Source organism: Haliotis cracherodii, unplaced genomic scaffold (assembly GCF_022045235.1).
Source record: "Haliotis cracherodii isolate W230 unplaced genomic scaffold, xgHalCrac1.p SCAF_4, whole genome shotgun sequence".
Taxonomy (NCBI): domain Eukaryota; kingdom Metazoa; phylum Mollusca; class Gastropoda; order Lepetellida; family Haliotidae; genus Haliotis; species Haliotis cracherodii.
The window spans coordinates 9799198-9822200 of NW_027266297.1; the positions used below are offsets into that span (position 1 = coordinate 9799198).

The 23003-nt window shown below is 40.9% G+C and overlaps 1 protein-coding gene across 3 annotated transcripts; it reads right to left on the reverse strand.

Annotated features, from left to right (window-relative positions):
• Positions 1–5791: 5791 nt before the first annotated feature.
• Positions 5792–22167, reverse strand: LOC139479946 (leukocyte surface antigen CD53-like). Of its 3 annotated transcripts, none has more exons than XM_071262884.1 (9): positions 21951–22167; positions 17037–17108; positions 14171–14398; positions 13639–13725; positions 10427–10546; positions 9874–9970; positions 7804–7976; positions 6764–6850; positions 5792–6291 (listed from the first exon to the last, which is right to left on the reverse strand). In XM_071262884.1, exons 1-9 carry the CDS (start codon positions 22026–22028, stop codon positions 6199–6201), a joined length of 1035 nt encoding a protein of 344 aa, XP_071118985.1. In that variant the 5' UTR covers positions 22029–22167; the 3' UTR covers positions 5792–6198. The 3 variants fall into 3 exon arrangements, with proteins under 3 accessions (XP_071118985.1, XP_071118987.1, XP_071118986.1); XM_071262885.1 differs by having other exon boundaries at positions 5795–6291; positions 7804–7952; XM_071262886.1 differs by lacking the exon at positions 6764–6850 and having other exon boundaries at positions 5793–6291.
• Between the last annotated feature and the right edge of the window lie 836 nt (positions 22168–23003).

Sequence of the window (23003 nt, forward strand, 5' to 3'; positions counted from 1 at the left end):
TGTATCAGCCCAAGGCTTCTGTATGAGTCCCAGGCGTCTGTATCAGCCCAAGGCTTCTGTATAAGTTCCAGATGTCTGTATCAGCCCCGGTTTCTGTATCAGCCCAAAGCTTCTGTATCAGTCCCAGACGTCTATATCAGCCCAAGGCTTCTGTATCAGTCCCAGACTTCTGTATCAGCCCAAGGCTTCTGTATCAGTCCCAGGCGTCTGTATCAGCCCAATGCTTCTGTATCAGTCCCAGACTTCTGTATCAGCCCAAGGCTTCTGTTTCAGTCCCAGACGTCTGTATCAGCCCAAGGCTTCTGTATCAGTCCCAGACTTCTGTATCAGCCCAAAGCTTCTGTATCAGTCCCAGGCGTCTGTATCAGCCCAAGGCTTCTGTATAAGTTCCAGATGTCTGTATCAGCCCCGGTTTCTGTATCAGCCCAAAGCTTCTGTATCAGTCCCAGACGTCTATATCAGCCCAAGGCTTCTGTATCAGTCCCAGACTTCTGTATCAGCCCAAGGCTTCTGTATCAGTCCCAGGCGTCTGTATCAGCCCAAGGCTTCTGTATCAGTCCCAGACTTCTGTATCAGCCCAAGGCTTCTGTATCAGTCCCAGGCTTCTGTATCAGCCCAAGGCTTCTGTATAAGTTCCAGATGTCTGTATCAGCCCAAGGCTTCTGTATCATTCCCAGACTTCTATATCAACCGAAGATATCTATATCATCCCCAGACTTCTGTATCAGTCCCAGACTTCTGTATCAGTCTAAGGCGTCTGCATCAGTCAAAGACTTCTGTATCAGTCAAAGACTTCTGCATCAGCCCAAGGCTTCCGAATCAGTCCAAGTCGACAAAGGTAGTCTGTATTCACAATTTATATATACTTACTGATGGTTATATTATTAGTATAAGAAGTAATATTATTAACACTAGCTGTAGTATCACAGTAAGTTATTGAGCAACTTTCTTTCCTATAGATTTGTGTATATTTCAAATTTCATTGGAGATGTGACGTTAGTCTAGAAACACAATTAGAGCGAATAAGTGTGAAATGAAACTATGCAGAAACATTAATTTGGGACTGGTGTCGGGTACCTTTTAAGCTTAAAGGGAATACATTCATCACACGCTTTCATGGAATGCTATAGTGCCATAAAATCAATGAAATTCAGTGGTCCAAACGAAATGTTTCTGCCCAAACTGAATCAGATATGTACTATGCTATCAAATCCAACACAATCTATTCGAAACTATAAAAAAGGTGTCAATACATTTTTCTCGAATAAAGGAGTTGACATAATAGAAAAAGTGTTTAAATTGTTCAAAGCTATGATAAGGATTGCTGCCAGCTCTAAAGTTGACATGTTTTTGACGAGCTATATCTGCAATGTCAAAATCTATACGTTAATGTTGAAGGACCTTAAGTTCAACTTTTAAATTTGAGGAATTTTGATCAAACAAGCCAAATATGGACATGAAAAAATATATGGCAATATAGAGGCATGTTGAGATGTGAGTGAGTGAGTTTAACGCCGCTTTTAACAGTATTCCAGGTATATCACGGCGTCTCAGCTTAATGTCGGAGGAAAGCCCGAAGCGATGCAGGTCTCAGACGTTTACCACTTTAAACACAAAGGGCACGGATATGGTGCTGACAAACCTAGAAACAATCGGGGCGAACCGGGATTCGAACCCACAATCATAGGTGTATGTCGTGCCCAAGGGACGGGACTGCACAGCGAATCGCGGCGCCTTAGACGACTGAATCATCCGTGCCCCTGTTGAGATGTGTGAAAAAATTATATAATGACAGTAAATGTAATTTGTCCACTGAAACCGTTATGTTTAGTCTTTTTGGCTGAATAAGAAAACAGCTGTATACATCGATCTAAGTGTAAAACAGAAAAGGCGGTCTCACTGGTCTTCTCTGTTCAGGGGCCGCCTCCGTGGTATAGTGGTAGAGCGTCCGCCCGGAGAGCGGAAGGTCCGGGGTTCGATCCCCGGCCGCGTAATACCAAAAGACGTTAAAAGATGGTACTTGTTGCTACCCTGTCTGGCGCTGTAAGGGCTAAAAAAAGGACTGGTCGGCTCGGAGTCAGTATAGTGTGTCTGAGTGGGGTATTCATGTTAAACTGCGGCATGGTATCTCAGTGAGCTAGCATTATAAATTGGCATCAGTCCGAACTAGTACAAGCAGCCACACACACACACACACACACACACACACGTACGTGCACGTCGCTATATAAGTGCAATAATCTTGGACGCGACGTTAAACCCCATTTCACCTCACCTCACCTCTGTTCAGGTGTCTTAATCAGTGTAAGGGAATGGTAATTTGTTGGTTAAGGAACGATATCACATCATCGACATATTTGAAGCTTGAGTAAAGTTCTTGGACGAATAATCTTGTGTTGACTTTGCCAATCAGAGCAGAAATTACGGTAACATTTACACAATGAAACAGATCAGTAAGCAGGGGAGCATAATGGGTTTGTGTGTTTGTTGTTTTACGCCTCACTCATCGATACTTCAGCTATATGACGGCGGTCTATAAATAATCGAGTCTGGACCAGACAATCCAGAGATTGAGATGACCCGTGAAGATCCGGGTAGAATATGTCTTCAGCTACCCATGCTTGCCGTAACAGGCGACAATGCTTGTCGTAAGAGGCGACTAACGGGGGTTGCTGAAGCCATATTCTACCCCGTATCTTAATGTGTCCCATGTGTCAGAAGGCCACTGTCAAAGCATAGGATCTTTGAAACCTTTGTGAAAAGCAGGCCCTTTTACCCAACCTTTGCTGCCCGCTCCAGGTAGAAGTCTCTAAATGAGAGGCTGTGGATGGTGACCTATGAACAGGAGAAAGCACCCACCACGAGTGGGGGATGCTTGGGAAGACTCACATACTGACATGTGGAGGGTTACAAAATCAAGTATTTCTGTGGGTGAAGGAGTTATGGGTGTTGTTTGGGACAAGGTATCACCACAAGCTCCAATTAAACTCCTCAGGGCTGGATGCAGACGCAACCAATTAGTGCAGCCTTGAACTACATCCACTACTGCAAACTCTCTCTAGAGGGAGTTAGGTATGGACAACCAGCCTTGAAAGAACAGAGAGACATGTAGGTTTCTTGGGTTTGTTCAAGCAAGTGTATTCACCAATCAATCATCAACAATCATTAAAAACGTAAACAATTTACATTTTATCATACATAATCAATGTAAACCATGAACATAAACATAACGGTAGTTATATTCTAATACAAACAACATAATGTACAAAAGATTATACTCTCTGGTGAGATTACGTAAGACAATCTATGGTAAGAAGAGGTCATTCTCCAAGGAATGTAATGTCTTACTTGGACAGGTTTGGTATAGATTATAACTGTAGCATATATGAATAAAGATAACAATATTGAGTCATATGATGGTACAAATGCACTCAGTCACATGAGATAAATATTACATAAAAGCACATGCATTTGTAAACTGTAAAATACTAATGCATTACCTTTGTAACTATGAGTATAAATGCACGAGCTAGTAATAGTACTTGTTATAGTTCGACGATCACCTTGTACAACTGGACGAAGACCTAGACTATGCATAAATCTTACATGCTTAAATCGGTCATAAAAGGTACAGAATGGGACGGGAATCATACACTCGACTCTACTTATTCCAGGCATGCTGATGACCACCGTTGTGGTCAAGACGTCGCTTTCTGCCTTAGAAATTTCGGCCTCTGTGGGACTCATGTGAGCGCGTAAGGTACACATATCTAATGTGATTTTTAATTTTAATAATATGTCTTTCTTTTTTACATTGATAACATTCTATTTTCATATTGGTATGATTTGATTGTTTTAAATTAATAAAATCTCTTTGGCTGTTCTGTTTATATACGTTTGAGAAGCCGACCATCCTTCTGAAATAGAGTTAGTTTTGCCTTCGATAGTGCATCTGTTAGCCTTAGGAGATCTACGACAATAGACAAATAGACAATTCACAAGCTTTCTAAAATATCCACTAAGTGCAATTTGTGATAGTCCCATTTAGATATGGGTATTGACATCAATTCCTGTTACATTGTCTGACCGATGGGGCATCTGATTAATTTGGCGTAAACCGTGCTTGTGTATCATTAACAACTGGCTCTGATGATGTAATTTGAAAATATTTGCCTCATGCTTTTAATAGTGACTTTACAAAGTGGGAGGTCAGGACGAATTTCCCAGTCAAAGTTTATTTTAATTACTGCTGAACGAGCAGTCAAACATGCACTGGCTTATAGGAAACATTTATTAGTGCTGATGATGGAATTATGGGACAAGAAAGGCTGGTACCGATATGATGTATGTAACACTTAAATGTATGAAATCTAACTGCTCGTGGTTTGATAAGTAGCTAGAGCTGCTGTTGTATACTGTTGATACTACATAATAGATAAAAAATAATATCAAACAGTTTAGAGTGATGGAGTGAATTTAGTTTTACCAGATTCTGGCAATATTCCAGCAAACATCACGACTGGGCAGACCAGAAGTTGGCCTCAAAACATTGTACAGCATAGCCACATGTGGAATCGAACTCGTGCCTACAGGGTGACCAGCGAACTCATTAACGACTAGGCTACACCCCCGCCTCTAGAAAGGTTAAGTAGGTTGGTCGGTTGGTTTGTTGTTTAACGCCGCACTCAGCAATAGTCCAGCTATATGACGGCTGTCTGTAAATAATCGAGTCTGGACCAGACAATCCAGTGATTAATATCATGAGCATCGATCCACGTAATTGGGATCGATGACATGAATCCACCAAGTCAGCGAGCTTGACCATCCGATCTCGTTAGTCGCCTCTTACGACAAGCATAGTCACCTTTTACGACAAGCATGGGTTGCTGAAGACCTATTCTACCCCGGAATCTTCATGGGTTAGAAATGTTAAGAGATTTACATGCACCGTTATGGTATCATCAACACGCGTCTTCCTGTATTCTTGCAATGACGAAACGAAGAAAATACTAATTAGTTAACTGTAAACATGTTTGTTTGGTCTGATGTTTTACGCTGCACTCAGCAATATTCCAGCTATATGACGGCGGTCTGTAAATAATCGAGTCTGGAGCAACACAATCCAGTGATTGAAATCATGAGCCTCTTACGGCAAGCACAGTCGCCTTTTTACGGCAAGCTTTGGTTGTTCTGAAGACCTGTTCTACCCCGGATCTCTGTAAACATGTAAGTAACCAGCTCTACAGCTGCAGCAAGTCTTTGTATTATCACACATTACACAAAGTATCGCTTAGGTCAAATCTCAGGGCGGTCGGTTAGCCTAGTGGTTAAACCGTTCGCTCGTCACGCCAAAGACTCGGGTACGATTCCCGACATGGGTACAATGTGTGGAGCCCATTTCTGGTGTCCCCCGTCATAATATTGCTGGAATATCAATCAGTTTATTCATCTATAACTGTAAGGCCACAGGCCCATAGTACAGAATACATGACAATGTGGAAGCGGTTAGGAATGTTACAAGGATTCATTTCTTAATAACATGGCATGATATATAAAGAGAGAGAGATTTTGTATAGCCGTTTTGCTCACATGTGAAATTAAAGAGATAAACTTGTATTTATTTGGATGTACATAGTACATCTGTTCAATATATTTTTTCCTTAAATTATCATATTTACTACATACAAGTAGAAAATGAAATTCATCTTCGACAACATTTAAAGAACATTGTTTACATAATCTTAAACATTTGGGTATTTTGTTGTGCCTGCCAAATTTCATTTTCTACTTGTATGTTGTAAATATGATAATTTAAGGAAAAAATATATTGAACAGAAATACTATGTACATCCAAATACGTCATACGTTGTTGCAGAGCACAGTGAGTCGGGAACTAGCTGGAAGCTACGGATAGGACCGTTGCTTTTATCATTTCAAAACGAAATGTAAACTGTCGCCATTAATTTCGCTATACTTATGGTGAGCGTCTGTCACGTTAACTCACAACTTACATATACATAGTCCCGTCCAGAACGGTGGGTGTAGCCCAGTGGTTTAAGCGTTCGCTCGTCACACTGAAGACCCGAGTTCGATTCCCCACATGGGTACAATGTGTGGAGCCCATTTCTGGCGTCCCCCGCCGTGATCTTGCTGGGATATTGCTAAAAGGGGGGTCAAACTATACTCACTAATTCACTCTTATCCAGAAACGTCTTTACACATCACAACACCTGGTGATGACGTACCACCAACCCTTGCACGGAGACAGAAGGCTGTTATGATGCCAAAAACCTGAAAAAAAGGGAAACTATATTAATCAAAATAGTCTGGTTTGGTAAGGTCGTTCTAATTTGTCTCCACTGTGGCTTTGGGCACACACAAAAAGACAGACCATATATCAGTCACAGGTTTTGTCGAAGACAAACTACATCGACCACGTACACAACACAATCTCAGTACTGGTCAGGCTCGCTGACTTGGTTGATGCATGTTATCGGTTCCAATTGTTTGGATCGATGCTGATGATGTCAATCACTGGATTATCTGGTCCAGACTCGATTATTTACAGACCGGTGCAAAACAACAAACAAGCCAACCAATTATTACTATTGTCCAGAGCTAAGCATAGACTTAGCATAGTTAAGCATAGACTTACATTTGTCTTATCGCTGCATGAAATGGGCACGGCTCCAAAGGTATTTTTTGCATTTGAAGGCCCTTATTTCAAAACACATTCAGAAAGACACATTAACATTACACTTACTAAGAATAGCAGAATGATTGCAGATACTATGCCAATAGTGGTGTTGTACGTCTTCAACGTATGCGACACAAGCTTGTCATAACAGCCCTGAAAAAAAAACAAATAAGTGCACATGTAAGAAAAAATAATGTTTCGAGTGCATCATTTTATGCACGGCATTATGATTATGGCAAAAAACTGTCGCTGAACTTTCATCAACAACTTATCACCAAATATATCTGCTTCAGATAATACGGTATCAAGCTTGTTTGTTGTTTAACGCCACAATCCAATGACTGACATCATGAGCATCAATCCACGCAATTGAGAGACGTGTCAGCTTAATGTGGGAGGAAAGCCCGAAGTGATGCAGGTCTTAGACGTTTACCTGTTCGGTGAAACCCACGAGCACGGGTATGGTGCTGACAAACCTAGAAACATAATCGGGGCGAACCGGGATTCGAACCGGGTTTCTGGCGTTCTAAGGGACGCAACTCTGCACAGCGAATCGCGGCGCCTTAGACGACTGGGCCACCCGTGCCCCCAGAACCTACACAGGGGAATAAAACATGTAATGGGAAAACTAAATCAAAATAAACAAGAAAACAGCATTATCACTATCCCTCGCCATGGGGAACTTTAGAATTTTGTTTATCCATATAGCAGTGAAAAGAAACTATTAAAAAAACCTATAAAACTTTAAAAAACGTTGGCTGCTTTATGTCATCAAAAAAAAGAAGATTAAATGACAAATTAATACAAGCAAGCTCCGACGTTGATACAGTTTGGTCCTCAATCTATGAAGGTTCATACTCCAATGAACTCACACAAAGTGAAGGTCAATTCTTAAGTAAAATCTGAATGTACGACACCAATTTTCGAACTCATTTAAGATCGTGACCAGTAACATCAGTGTGTTCAATTTCATTTCGTTAACTTGAATAGCGTTTCTGAAAATTTGTCCACATTGAGAAGCGGATGGACGGACGGACGAACTCTGTTCCTATATCTCCCCCGCCCCCTCTCCCCTCCCACCCAATGTGGGGTCGGCAAGTACTCACATTGGTGTATAAATAAGGGTTGGTCTTATTAAACCTTTCCGTGTGTGGATTGAGATGGTTAGGTGGCCCGGGGAAGTAGGTTTGTCCGGTACAGACGGCCAAGTCTCCTCCATGACAGCAGCTGTCGGGGACCTTCTGCACCGTGTTACCTTTTGATGGAAATCGTGCCTTGTCTGATGACGGCGCATTCGGTTACACATGGATATTGCATTGAAACAACTCAATAAAGACATACAGAAAGAGCAGAAAAGTTCATATAAACAATAGGCAAAGTGATCAGAACTAGCACTGGTGCCGTGTGTTTAACACCCTGGATTTGGAGTGAATGAATCATGTCCACAAGTATTTTTTATTACGATGTATAAACTTGAGGGCAGACTATTGAGCTGGATCGACGATATGTTTTACCATTATTACAATCACATGGCGTGGATTTGAACCAATGTCTCATATGGTGAATCATGTACTGTTATATAATTTTGGGGACAATAGATTTGCACTAAAATAGGATTACAACATTGCAACAAATACACATTCCATCCAAAATGTGAACAAGAAATTCATCAACAAGTGGCAATGAGGCTAAGAGAAACATGAACAAAAATGTCTAAAAGAAAGCAAAAGACTTTCACTGAGTGTGTGTGTCTGTTTGTCTGAGTGGCCATGTATTCGTGTGTGTGACCCTCTCTGTGTATGTGTATGTGTGTCCTTGTCTCTGTTTGTGTTTGTGTGTGTGTGTGTGTGTGTCTGTGAATGTCCCTGTCTGTGTATATCTGTGTGTGTCCCTGTCTATGTGTGTGTCCTGTCTGTGTGTGTACCTGTCTGTATATGTTTTTGTGTGTCCTGTCTGTGTATGTCCGTGTGTGTGCACATGTGTGTATGTGTCACTGTATGTGGGTCACTGTGTGTGTGTATGTTTGTCTGTCTGAGTGGCCATGTATTCGTGTCCTTGTCCCTGTCTGTGTATGTCTATGTGTGTCCTTGTCCCTGTTTGTGTATGTGTATGTGTGTCCTTGTCTCTGTGTGTGTTTGTGTGTGTATATCTGTGAATGTCCCTGTTTGTGTATGTGTATGCGTGTCCTTGTCTCTGTGTGTGTTTGTGTGTGTATATCTGTGAATGTCCCTGTTTGTGTATGTCTATGTGTGTCCTTGTCTCTGTGTGTGTTTGTGTGTGTATATCTGTGAATGTCCCTCTTTGTGTATGTGTATGCGTGTCCTTGTCTCTGTGTGTGTTTGTGTGTGTATATCTGTGAATGTCCCTGTTTGTGTATGTGTATGTGTGTCTTTGTCTCTGTGTGTGTTTGTGTGTGTGTGTCTGTGAATGTCCCTGTCTGTGTATGTCTATGTGTGTCCTTGTCTCTGTGTGTGTTTGTGTGTGTATATCTGTGAATGTCCCTGTTTGTGTATGTGTATGTGTGTCTTTGTCTCTGTGTGTGTTTGTGTGTGTGTGTCTGTGAATGTCCCTGTCTGTGTAAGTCTGTGTGTGTCCCTGTCTGTGTGTGTGTCCTGTATGTGTGTGTCCCTGTCTGTGTATGTCCGTGTGTGTGCACATGTGTGTATGTGCCTTTCTGTGTGTGTCCTGCCTCTGTGTGTATGTATGTGTGTGCATGTGCCTGTGTATCTCTTGTCTGGTGGTAGAGCATCCGCCCGGAGAGCGGAAGGTCCGGGGTTCGATCCCCTGCCGCGTAATACAAAAAGACGTTAAAAGATGGTACTTGTTGTTACCCTGTCTGGCGCTCGGCATTAAGGGGCTAAAACAAGGACTGGTCGGCTCGGAGTCTGTATACTGTGTCTGAGTGGCATATTCATGTTAAACTATGGCATGGTATCTCAGTGAGTTAGCACTATAAATCGGCAACAGTCCGGAGTAGTACAAGCAGCCACACAAACACACACACGTACATGCACGTCGCTATATAAGTGCAATAATCTTGGACGCGACGTTAAACCCCACTTCACCTCACCTTGTCTGTGTGTGTCCCTGTCTGTGTGTCTGAGTGTCCCTGTATGTGTGCATCCCTGTCTGTGTATGTCCGTGTCTGCACTCTTATACATACAAGGAATAGTCACCTTCTTCATACTGTTGCAGGTACCAAAGCGTTCTCGTGGAATAGTACGGCCAGGAGTCTGCTGAAGAGACGTTGCCAGAAATGCCACAGCAGCCCAGCTGAAGACAGAATAAGGCCATACAGGTTCTTGTCAAAGCAGTGAAACCCCGTTATGTCAGGAAACACCGTTACGTCAGGAAATACCTTTATGTCAGGAAACACCGTTATATGTCCTGCAACACCGTTATGTCAGGAAAACCCTATAAGTCTGGTAATCCCTCTTCCCGGAGGACTTCACACTTCCAAAAGGGTTGTTGTTTCTCCCTTGGGAACGCCAGAAATCTATGGTCGTGGGTTCGAATCCCGGTTCGCCCCGATTATGTTTCTAGGTTTGTCAGCACCATACCCGTGCTCGTGGGTTTCACCGAACAGGTAAACGTCTGAGACCTGCATCACTTCGGGCGTTCCTCCAACATCAAGCTGACACGCCGCGATATAACTGGAATACTGTTAAAAGCGGCGTTAAACCCAACTCACTCACTCACTCACTCACACTGTCAGAGTGCGAGCCCTACCTGTCGCTGCATGGAGTCCCACGCCTCTGTGATTAGCTTATTCTCCGGTATGGTCTGTGTGTCCCTTCCATAGAGCTCCGATAACGAATCACGCATAACGCTCTTAATGCGTGAGGCAAGCTAAACGAAATGGGTTGTAGTTAACATTTGAACAATAGTTACATCAATGTAAGATGATACTTCATTCACAGCTTCAGTGATCACTTAAAGGAAGGAAATTAAATGTACACTTTAAAGCTTTCGTAACACCATGCCGCAATATTACTTACTCTCTTATTCAAAATATAAAAATAACAAGTGATGTGGATCGACCCCCACTCCCAACAGCATTTTAAGCTTTAAAGTGGTTTTATCACGACGTGTAAGCTTAAAGTGGTTTTATCATGGCGTGTAAGCTTAAAATGGTTTTATCATGGCGTGTAAGCTTAAAGTGGTTTTATCACGGCGTGTAAGCTTAAAGTGGTTTTATCACGGCGTGTAAACTTAAAGTGGTTTTATCACGGCATGTAACCTTAATGTGGTTTTATCACGGCGTGTAAGCTTAAAGTGGTTTTATCACGGCGTGTAAGCTTAAAGTGGTTTTATCACGGCGTGTAAGCTCAAAGTGGTTTAATCACGGGGTGTAAGCTTAAAGTGGTTTTATCATGGCGTGTAAGCTTAAAGTGGTTTTATCACTGCAGGAAAGCTTAAAGTGGTTTTATCACGGCATGTAAGCTCAAAGTGGTTTTATCACGGTGTGTAAGCTTAAACTGGTTTTATCATGGCGGATCAGCTTAAAGTGGTTTTATCATGGCGTGTCAGCTTAAAGTGGTTTTATCATGGCATGTAAACTGATCGTGGTTTTATCACGGTGTGTAAGCTTAAAGTGGTTTTATCACGGCGTGTAAGCTTAAAATGGTTTTATCATGGCAAGTAAACTTATAGTGGTTTTATCACGGCGTGTAAGCTTAAAGTGGTTTTATTACCGATAATCAAATTATTCTACTGTTATCTGGTCTCCTTACCGATATAAATTTGAGTCTGGCCGTTCTGTTCTGTTTCAACTGAATTATTACATAAAGCGTGTGTTAATATTTGAATTAAAGTACAGTTTGAGCTGCAATTTTGAAAAGAATATTTCCCCCAAAATGATATTTACTTTACTGTACCAAATTAATCATGTCATGAAATGAACAAAAACCCAACTAATTAATGGCCAGTAAATGTTCAATCTACATGTGATCTTTATAAAATTTACAGAAACAGATAACTCTTTAACAGTTTGTATTTAAATATTTCAAATGCATAAATTGATATTGACATTACTATAAACTTAAAGTATAAACAGAATTATTTTTAATTTCCTTGCGTAATGCAATCATAACTCATTTATTCCCTTTGTTTAATTGTGAAACCCATCTGGTTTTATGCCCACAAACATGTTTTGAAACTTTTAAAACAAAAAGATTTCTTTTGTGCAAGCAATTGCCATGTATTATTGATTATTAATCATATCAATTTATATGTAAGAATATTGTTGTGCTTACTGTGTCATTTTGCAATAGTTATATTGTTATGATGTAATATTTTACTATTGTTAACACTCTGGTGAGGTGACGGATATCTGGGGGAGCTTCCTGCTGACAGTAACACACTTGTTACAATGTGCGTCCTGTCAAAGGACGAGGAAGTGAAAAGCCATATTCATTCAATCAACAAATGTGCTTCCTGTCACATTTTACTTAAATAGGACGAGGAAGTGAAAAGCCTTATTCACTCACAAAACAACATGGCCAATATTTATCAGACACTAAAAAAGCACATTGTACCATTTGTCCACATGCAAGAAAATTATTTTCTCCGGGAATTTAATTAGGTGCTTTTGACTGACCAAGACACCCAGTCCATGTTAAGTTTTGAAAACTTATATTGTGTTTGTTTTTCTTTGTTAAATATGAGAAATGCAGATTGTTCCATCAACATAATTTGTACCGATACATATATTTTATCTTGGCTTGATTACCAATTGAAGTTGATTCCCTTTTATCTTTTGTTATTTTATCTGTACTCATATCTGATCAAGACATTTTCAAACTATTCATGATAAATGTATTGGTAGCTTCCTTTTGATATACAATTACCTATCATCATACAGGATTAGGTGAGGGTGTTCAAGAAGTTGGTGGTTGTATCAATTCTTATATTTCTTCAATTTTATGCATTATTTATATTTATAAATTTTTAGTTTCCTTTTAACTTATTTTAAACAGTTCACACATTATTAATTTTGTCGTGCACAGCGCAATTTCAATCAGCAATAATCAGTTAAGTAAGTGATGTTTGAAGAACAAGTAAAGTATCATCTGTCATTGTACACACTGAACAGAGTTATCGCCCCTTCTGAATATTTATTTTGACACACGAATTATTTTGTGAACTATATTCATTTACATCGTAATATGTTAAGATGAAAATCATAGCAGAAAAGGTGTCTTTAGTCAACTGGACTCATGGCAAAACGATAGTGCGTTGTGCAGCAAACACCACTATGAAACGTGAAATAAACATGATCGACGATCTCGAGTTCGCCAAGCCACGCATTGACTGAGCACACTGACTTGTTTCATGTTATGCGGTTCATATACGATACAAAACTTCTGTCATTGAATGTATTGTCACATTGTACCTATATGCCGACGAGGATATGATAAAACAATCTATTTCTGAAATACATATCTCGAAATGAACCTTTCGATTCACTCCCGGGATCCTGACAGCAAAGTGCTAATTCCAGTTTATTACAAGCATATTTTAGTTGGACCTTATGATTATATGTGACATATCTTCTGTATTAGATACAGAGGATACCATTGTTTGCTTGTTTGAAATGTCCATCAGTGAAATGCACAACATGCTGTCTGTTCCATATGAGCTAATGCGACTCAGACTGCATGGAGCATTGCTCTCCAAGCCTCGTTTTCGATCCAAAATGACGAAAGTGTGAAAAATGTCAATAGTCCATGCTTGTCGTAAGAGGCGACGAACGGGATCGGGTGGTCAGGCACGCTGACTTGGTTGATGCATGTCATTGTATCCCAATTGCATATATCGATGCTTATGATGTCAATCACTGGATTGCCTGGCCCAGAATAGTTTATTTACACACCCCGTCATATAGCTGGAATATTGCTGAGTGCGGGTTTAACAACAAACGAACAAATAAACAAACTTACAGAGTCTGAAAGAGAAGTCTTGAAGGAGAACGAAAATCCTGCCATCACGCACAGTATTATTAATACTAGTATTAATATTGAGCCGTACTGAAACACAAGCAGATACACATGGTCACAATAAACACAGCTACTTTACATAGTTGATACAAAATGATTCCCAATAAATGTGAAACCATGTTCATTCAGAGAGTGCCATTTTCCAATCGTTTGGGTTACGGAATTCCCAGACATCTCCGACAATAAGTGTCCGGAATGTGGAATTTCTGGACTGAGAGGGTTTAGCTGTACTTGGTTGTAAATTGTAATAGCAATTAATGTGACATACAGCTTGTGTTTACATCGTGTTAAGTGATATCATGATGTGTCTGACACAAAATTATGTATGTACATTTCATTTCAGAATATGAAAAAGATCACACATTTTGTAATTTTTAAAATCACATTTACGACTAAGCTGATCTTGCTACAAGGAAATACATTGTACACAAACAAACATACTCAAATCTTTAGTTGATAATTATTGTATACTTACATAAGCTAAGATACATTTATTTTCTCGTATCGAACCGTAGAACCCTAAGATAGCAAGGGGGACCACAACCACGCCCACTACGACAAGGAGGTATGTGGATACATGGTGAAGTTGATAATCCAGTTCATTTGCGTCCAAAAACAGCCCAAATTCCCCCTTGATGTTGATGGCATTCGACTCAGTTACCAGAGACAACACACCCCAAACAACTGCTGCACACCCAAGTACCTGGAAACAGAAGCAATCAGAGTCAGCTTGACAGCAGAGTCATAGTTTGGATGTCATATCTGACTATTTGACATATTTTTGGAATGACACAGTATGATGTCAAGAGTGAGTGAGTGAGTCTAAATCACAGTTGGGATGCCATATTTGTTACATTTATCTTGATGGAGTACCACAGAAGGATATTAGAGTGAATGAGTCTGAGTCAGCGTGTTCATGTCATATATATCTGATTATATTTATCTGACATATTTATCTTCAGTATGTTATCAGAGAGAGTGCGTGAAGGAGAGTCATATTCTAGAGGTCATATCTGTCTATTCAACATATGTATCTTCATGGAATGCCACAGTGTGGGAGAGTGAGTGAATGAGAGTCATATTCTAGAGGTCATATCTGACTATTCAACATATGTATCTTCATGGAATGCCACAGTGTGGGAGAGTGGGTGAATGAAAGTCCTATTCTAGAGGTCATATCTGACTAGTCGACATATGTATCTTCATGGAATGCCACAGTGTGGGAGAGTGAGTGAATGAGAGTCCTATTCTAGAGGTCATATCTGACTATTCGACATATGTATCTTCATGGAATGCCACACTGTCGGAGAGTGAGTGAATGAGAGTCATATTCTAGAGGTCATATCTGACTATTCGATATATGTATCTTCATGGAATGCCACAGTGTCGGAGAGTGGGTGAATGAGAGTCCTATTCTAGAGGTCATATCTGACTATTCGATATATGTATCTTCATGGAATGCCACAGTGTGGGAGAGTGTGTGACTCTTGACATATGAAGACTAAGACATGAATATCTGCATTGCTAATATTCGGTTTTAGATAATGACAACAAAAGTAGCTTCATACCCACCTTTTCCAGAATGCCCCCAAAACCTCCCACAGAATCATGACAGCTATGGTGACAGCTATCCTCACCAATGCCTATCTATATTCATTTTGATACCTAACGGGGTCAAATGCAGCACACTTTAGTCCTACGCATCAAACAATCCAAAAATGGAAACTTCCGGTTTAATGACATAAAAAATATGCCCAATCCAAGACAACTTTAAAACAGAAAATTACATGTTTCTAGAAGTTATATGTACTTCGGGTTTAATTACCTTGGCCCTCAATTTCAGCCAATCAAGTGATTGATAATGTGCCTGTTGAAAACAGGGGTATAAGCTCTATGTTCAGGCTTTGCTTTGAGGATGACTTTGACCCTTGGCATACTACATCAATGTGTCAAAAGTATTGCATGATATGATACCCCTAAGATGTCCAAGCTCTAAGATGTCATAAACTCAGAACATGCCCATTTACATGGAGCTACTTAAATATATACTACTCAAAGTATGCTAAGGATCACCACTTTAACAGGTAATACGTCAAATGTGTGCGTATGTTGAAATAGCAAAAGAACAATATTGCGTGAAGACATGTTTAATAAACAAAAGTCTGTCAAACAACATAAAACCAATAATCAGTCAGATAACCCATCTGTCCACAACTGAAACGTCACAAAAATCACCAAAACAATTTCAATTGTCCAAACAAATAACTCCCAGTAGCGCATATGTGATCCAAGTGAAGCTATCACATGCTCCCAAAAAGTGTCTGGATGATTGCCAAGGGAAGATTGTTCCACTCTGCAGTAAGAGCATTATCGAGTTTCTGTAGAGTTGTCGGAAGGACAGGGCGTTGTGAGAGGGCAAACTGCAGCTCGTTCCACATGTGATCGATAGGGTTGAGATCTGGTGACCGGAAAGCCACCCCATGCGGACAATGATCTCCTTCTCTGAGTGGACAACGTGCCATCGTGCCGCGCTGTAAGACAAGGGAATCGGTTCTTTCAGCTCCACTGAACCCCTTCCAAATCCGGACGAAGCGCAATCAGGAAAGCCTGTCTTCGCGCTGTGTGGTTGAACGCTGTCGACCATCCGCATGTCGCTGGGTAGCTGATCGAAGCGTCTGGTGTCGATTCCGTCCGTTGTGTAGACCCAGTTCAAAGCATGCCTATGCATCTGCCTAATTCTTTGGTCGTCAAACGACGTCTTGGACGCTGAGGGGGCATAAGTGCAATCAGCTCTTGCGATCCTCAGTCCAACAATTCTTTCACGATACATGCAAATACAGGATTCAAAGCATCCCGTTCCCATGACCGTATGGCTCTCTTCATCCATCATAGAACTGAGTTCCCAAAGTGGTTACCCAATCATTGTGTTCTGGGATATTTCAATCTTCATTTGTTGGATGATTTTTTTTTATATCATCAAAACTTGATCCTCAGGAAAACTTTGAGTAGTATCATATAATTAATTATGATTTTCGTGTTACCGATTCTGTGGATATTGTACTCGTCGTCTCATGGCTAAGTTACCTCCGTAAGTCTGAGCATCTCCATGGTGTCAGTAAATTCAAGCAAACAATAATTGACTTGCCTTTGCATGTGTTTGTGACAGGTGGCACCGGTAGGGCAGGATATGCTCACCGTTTCACGAACACCCGGTGTCATCACTATGTGATAGTGATTCATTATCACATGCTTATGATACAATCGGAATCGTACTATCGACTCTGCTGTATGCAGAAATTTCTATTAGATGTGGGAAGGGTTTTGTCACTTTTTTTACTTACAAAAAAACAGATATTGTACAGGAACAGAATCCCTCGGAGACAAGGGTTACTTCTGCCCTTGTCGCGTGATGGCTGAAAAGAAAAGCGAAGACTTTAACGAGTATAACATATAATTCAAGCCAAAACTGAAAACACAATATTCATGTTAATGTTAACGCAGCAACGGCTTTATCAAAGCACGTGCCATACCAACTAGTCTCTCCAGGGGTAGCAAAAAAACTCTCCCAACCATTGCCTTGTAAACTGGATTGGTAAATTCAGGTACTGAGTTTAAGGATTATTTCGTAGAAGTATCTTACTTGTGTTTCATATTGTAATTATGTTTTTTTGGTGTCGGGGAGGGGCGGGGATGTGGGGCTTCTAGTACTTTGATCCGGTTTCTAGCATAAGGCAATAAAACTGCCCGGATGTAATCTGGATTGGTAAATTCATCATCAGGTACTGCGTTTAATTTCGTAGGGGTATTTTACTTGTGTTTCAAGTTCCTAGTACTTTGATCCGGTTTCTAGCTGAAGGCAATATAACGGCCTGGATGATTGTGGGGTTTCCGTGCCAGCTGCGGTGAGGGCTTTGGTAAGAAGAGCTGCGGTTTTTGTGGTCACTGCGGTTATGTGAGGACATTTGTGAGCATTATTAATTAGAATTATCACAATGTTTTTGCTTCAATTATATCATTTTGTCATAAAATCGTAAAAATGTAAATTCGCGAGTTGACGCGGAAAAGCACATGGCGATGCGTCACCTAATTTCGTGCTAAGCATGTTTACCAGTTGCAAACTTTCGTAAGCTTTCTTTTGCATTAATTGCAGTAAATTGTTGTACTTTTGTGTCGCTACTGACACAAGATCTTCAGATGAACATGGGAAGTTTGGACTAAACAAATTTCTATATTTTTTGTGCACCTTGAACCTATATCGTCTATATACATCTGTATAAGTATACAACTGTACATCTATATACAGTATACAACTGTACTTTACTGTACTTTTGGTACACAAGGGTAGAGAAAAACTCCAGTGCACTGATGTGTCAGAAGAAGAAGAACGTATTGAGTTCAAGATTAGTTGGCCTGAATTAATCCCACATTGTGTACATGATTTATCAATCCACGTCCAGTTCACAAATACCTTATCACACCATAACAGGAATGACAATTACCATAATTACTCTAGCATGTAAATGTCAGATGCAGTCATAACAGTTTATAACATTATCAGCCAATGTTTTTTAAAGCAACACTCAATATCACAGGAAGATGATGGCAGCTTGGAAATAATCTGGATCAGTCAATCCAGTGATTGATGTTGTGAGCATCAGGGTAAAAGGACATGCAGTCAACCAGCATTAAGTTGCCTCTTGCAACCAGTATAAGTTGTTGGGGCTAATTCAAATCTGGAATCCCCACTGATACACTGAGTGTGTGAATGACTTTGGTTTATGCCGTTTTAACAGGGTGTATCAGTTTGAACTGGGAGAAAGCCCCGTGTGGTGCGAGGCTTAGACGTTTACCACTTCGGTGAAACCCACGAGCACGGACATGGTGCTGACAAACCTAGAAACATAATCGGGGCGAATCAGGAACGAATCCATGATCATGTTTCTGGCCCAAGGGACACAACTCGGCACCGCAAGTTACAGTGCCTTGTGCCACATGGCTGCATTGTGATGTATTGATTGTGAGTGAGTGAGTGAGTGAGTGAGTGAGTGAGTGAGTGAGTGAGTGAGTGAGTGAGTGAGTGAGTGAGTGAGTGAGTGAGTGAGTGAGTGAGTGAGTGAGTGAGTGAGTGAGTGAGTGAGTGAGTGAGTGAGTGAGTGAGTGAGTGAGTGAGTGAGTGAGTGAGTGAGTGAGTGAGTGAGTGAGTGAGTGAGTGAGTGAGTGAGTGAGTGAGTGAGTGAGTGAGTGAGTGAGTGAGTGAGTGAGTGAGTGAGTGAGTGAGTGAGTGAGTGAGTGAGTGAGTGAGTGAGTGAGTGAGTGAGTGAGTGAGTGAGTGAGTGAGTGAGTGAGTGAGTGAGTGAGTGAGTGAGTGAGTGAGTGAGTGAGTGAGTGAGTGAGTGAGTGAGTGAGTGAGTGAGTGAGTGAGTGAGTGAGTGAGTGAGTGAGTGAGTGAGTGAGTGAGTGAGTGAGTGAGTGAGTGAGTGAGTGAGTGAGTGAGTGAGTGAGTGAGTGAGTGAGTGAGTGAGTGAGTGAGTGAGTGAGTGAGTGAGTGAGTGAGAATGGTTTTACGCCGCTTTTAGCAATCTCCAGCAATATCACGGCGGGGGAAACCAGAAAATGGGCTTCACATATTGTACCCATGTCGGGAATCGAACCCGGGTCTTCGGCGTGACGAGCGAACGCTTTAACCACTAGGCTACCCGACCGCCCCGATGTATTGATTGTATCAACTCGAATGGAAAGTGTTTTGTGGAGCGTAGTACGGATAAATAGCTTGTACATATTCAATACACGACATATTTGATAACATTTTCAATAAAGTTTCCTACCCTTAACAAACTTGCAGAAATAGTGCCCCAACACTGTAGCTCACCTGATATGTGGTGAACAGTCTAAAATGTTCATATATCGTTTAACATGTTGCATAAATATTTGTTTGTTTCTTTGTTAAACTCGGCACTCATATTCCAGCTGTATGACGGTGGCCTGTACATACTCGAGTCTCGGCCAGACAATCCAGTGATTGACATCATGAGCATCGTTCTGAGCAATCGGGATAAGTTGACTTGCATCAACCAAGTCAGCGAGCCTGACCACCCGATCCCGTTAGTCAGCGATATACATGTGTAATTAAAAATACGCGAGGCTTAGCACTTATTAAATACAAATATATATTCAGACCATTAGCGTTGTAGTTGTATGTGTTATGCAAATACGCCGATTATCTGTAGCTCTGCATCTCCCCCAAGAACTTTATAGATACAGAGGGGCGGTGGGGTAGCCTAGATCGCTCGTCACGCCGAAACCTCGGGTTCGATTCCCTACATGGGAACAATGTGTGAAGCCCATTTCTGGTGTCCCCCTCCATGATATTGCCTTTACTCAATTCAATTAACTATAAACTAAGCGTCAAACTGTAACTGTAATTGAGATGCATGACAGGGTGGTGTCAGATCATTCTTCACTCAGATAGAAGTTAGTGTATTATGCAAACGAATTTTGTCCAAAACCCTCTGGTCGTGGGTTACTAGATTCACATGACCTGGCACCATTTCACGTATATGCTTTGGGCGAAGTTCGAGTATTTATTATATCTTGTGGCACAAAAATCAAAATATTATGAACTACCTGCCTGGTTGTTGGACAGCTTTTGCTTATTATCCCCTTCTGTATGGTTGTATTGTCGTCATTGTATTCGAGTCTGTCCCAGATAATGGGAGACGGCTCTGTTTGACGTGTTTACATAATGATTTACAGGGCGCTTCAATTGTGCTGTAATGTTATCAAATTGCTATGTAGTGCCACTCAAAATAAATATATTATTATCAAATTATTTCTTATCAATAATCGGGTTGGGGAAGGCGCTTGGATTTAATTGTCTCAGAAAGTTCTTGAAAAAATAATCTTGCTTCAATCTTTTAAAAACATCATCGTTGCCAGGTGAAAAAATATTCAGGCTCATAGTTTTAATTGAAAAAAAGATATCTGGCTTTGTAGCTGTAGCTCTCAGCAAACTTAGATCGATCCCGATGTCGTTTGAAACCACTCGTTCCGTTCCTAATCTACAAGAAACTGAGTGTTGGAATGAGCCGATATGGCCCCAGCTGAAAGCGGCCCCCGACGTAAGAATCTGAATTCACGAGTACATGAAGTTGCCAAGTCCGCGAGCCTGACCACCTATCCTGTTACGGCAAGCGTGGGTCGCTGAAGACCTATTCTACCCCAGATCTTCACGGGTCAGTTAGTTTAAGGGCAGCATAATGTTTTGATGGGTAATGTATTTGGTGTCATACAGTAAAGTGATTCAAGTGTTGTTCGTTCATAATCCATACGTCCAGGACAAATAACTCGTCAAACACACAAAAAGACGTGCGCATGAATACATCGCTATCCTACATATCAATTCATAAAAAAATGGCTGCCGATGGATCACACAGGAACTGTAAAACGCATCTATATTTCCTCTAATACATTCCGAGTCAACGGCTCTCTAGGAATTAATAGACCGCCTAGCGTCGAATAGAGGAAATACGGTATAGTTTGATAGTGGATATTTTTGCCACGGCATGATGCTTAGGGCATTAACACTGACTGCTTCGTTGATGAGATTAAAAGACTTTACTATGAGGAGATAATCCTACTGTGTTTTGAAAATTGATGTAGGCCTAGTCCCACTGTAGAGTAGATGCCTCATTTTAATTGGAACCGAGCGTTTTGTTCTGTCATGACATAGGCCTAATTTCTGGAGATTCGAACACGCGCTCGCAACTTGATGACGTTATTTTTGATAGGGGAGTGTCTAGTGAGTTGTTCCTGATAAATGTAACTGGGCAACGCATATTTACGCGATTGCCGAACGATCGCATCCAAAACCAGGAGTGATATGACAATCGGTACTGGGAGAAATGGTACAGGTAATCGAATATGGGGAAATACCCACCTGTGCAGAAAATGGACTTGTCCGACATTGCCAAGGTTGGATTCTATTGAGGGAGTCATCATTATTCAAGTACCGGTAAATATTTATAAAGCTTGTACATTTTACCATCATCCTAAAGAGGCTGTACATCATGTTGATATCTCATATAAGAAATAGACAACTTGTGGTCGTTGTATATCGTACAATAAAACACTGCAGGGAGTTAAACCGTGAGGGGTGTAGCCCCGAGTGGTTTATTCTCTCTGCAGCGTTTTATTGTACGATAAACAGCTCCCACTCGTCCTTTATACATAAATACTAGTATATATATAATACGAACATTGTTTCTGGAGGCCGAAGATCCTAAGGCAGTCTCTTCACTTTTAGGATCACCATCCCTGCCTGTTTCCACAGTCATTTTCCTCTCGACATGTAAAGTTCTCTCCGAGTACTAGGCCTACAGAGTAGATCCACTACCGTATGAGGAGATATGCCTAGTGTTTATGAGCTGTTTAAACCATACTCGGAACACCTTCAACAGTGTTTCCGAACAAAACTACGCCGTGCGCACTTTAAGACCCGAAGCTGAGCGACGCCAACAGGGCTATTATTCGTAAATAGCGCTCTGAGTCACTGCGTTGTGTTGTTTTGAAATGTCCAGGGTGAGATTGTGTCCGGGTTTGCTCCGAATACATTCCCATCCTATGTTATAATCGTGCCTCTCAATGTGAGTCGCCTGATATAGCGTGCTACAAGTATATCCCGGTAGGCCCGCGAACATTATGACATCTTTACACAGGTTTGCAAAATAAATTCCTTCATGGTGCATGGTTGAAATTTAAACGGAAACTATAATTTCTGTTGAAATATTGCAGACATAACTCATTACCCAATTGCCTCTGTTCATGTGCTAATCACAGGACCAAAGACCGGACTTTTTCACCGTTGAAGTATGCAAGCTGTGACAGGATGTTTCCTGATATAAACAAAATTTGGGCGTTTTTTTCATATAAAGCTGTACACCTTCGAAACACGTGACCATCGTGTATTGCCGTATGCACAAGCACCAGTGTCGTGAATGCAATGACCGGATTTGTCAACTTCTGAAGTTGACACCCTTGTTACAACCCTTTATGTAAAAAAAATTACATTAAGGGTTATGTGTTAACTCTTAATGTAAAAAAAATTACATTAAGAGTAACAACCCACAACCCTTAATTTTTTTTACATTAAGGGTTAATATCTACAGAAGCCTTTTAGGGCCATGTCCAAAAAAAATTCATATCCCTATTAACTGGAAATTTCCACTTAGTATCTGGAAAATTCCACTTAGTATCTGGAAATTTCCACTTAGTATATGGAAATTTCCACTTATTAACTGGAAATTTCCACT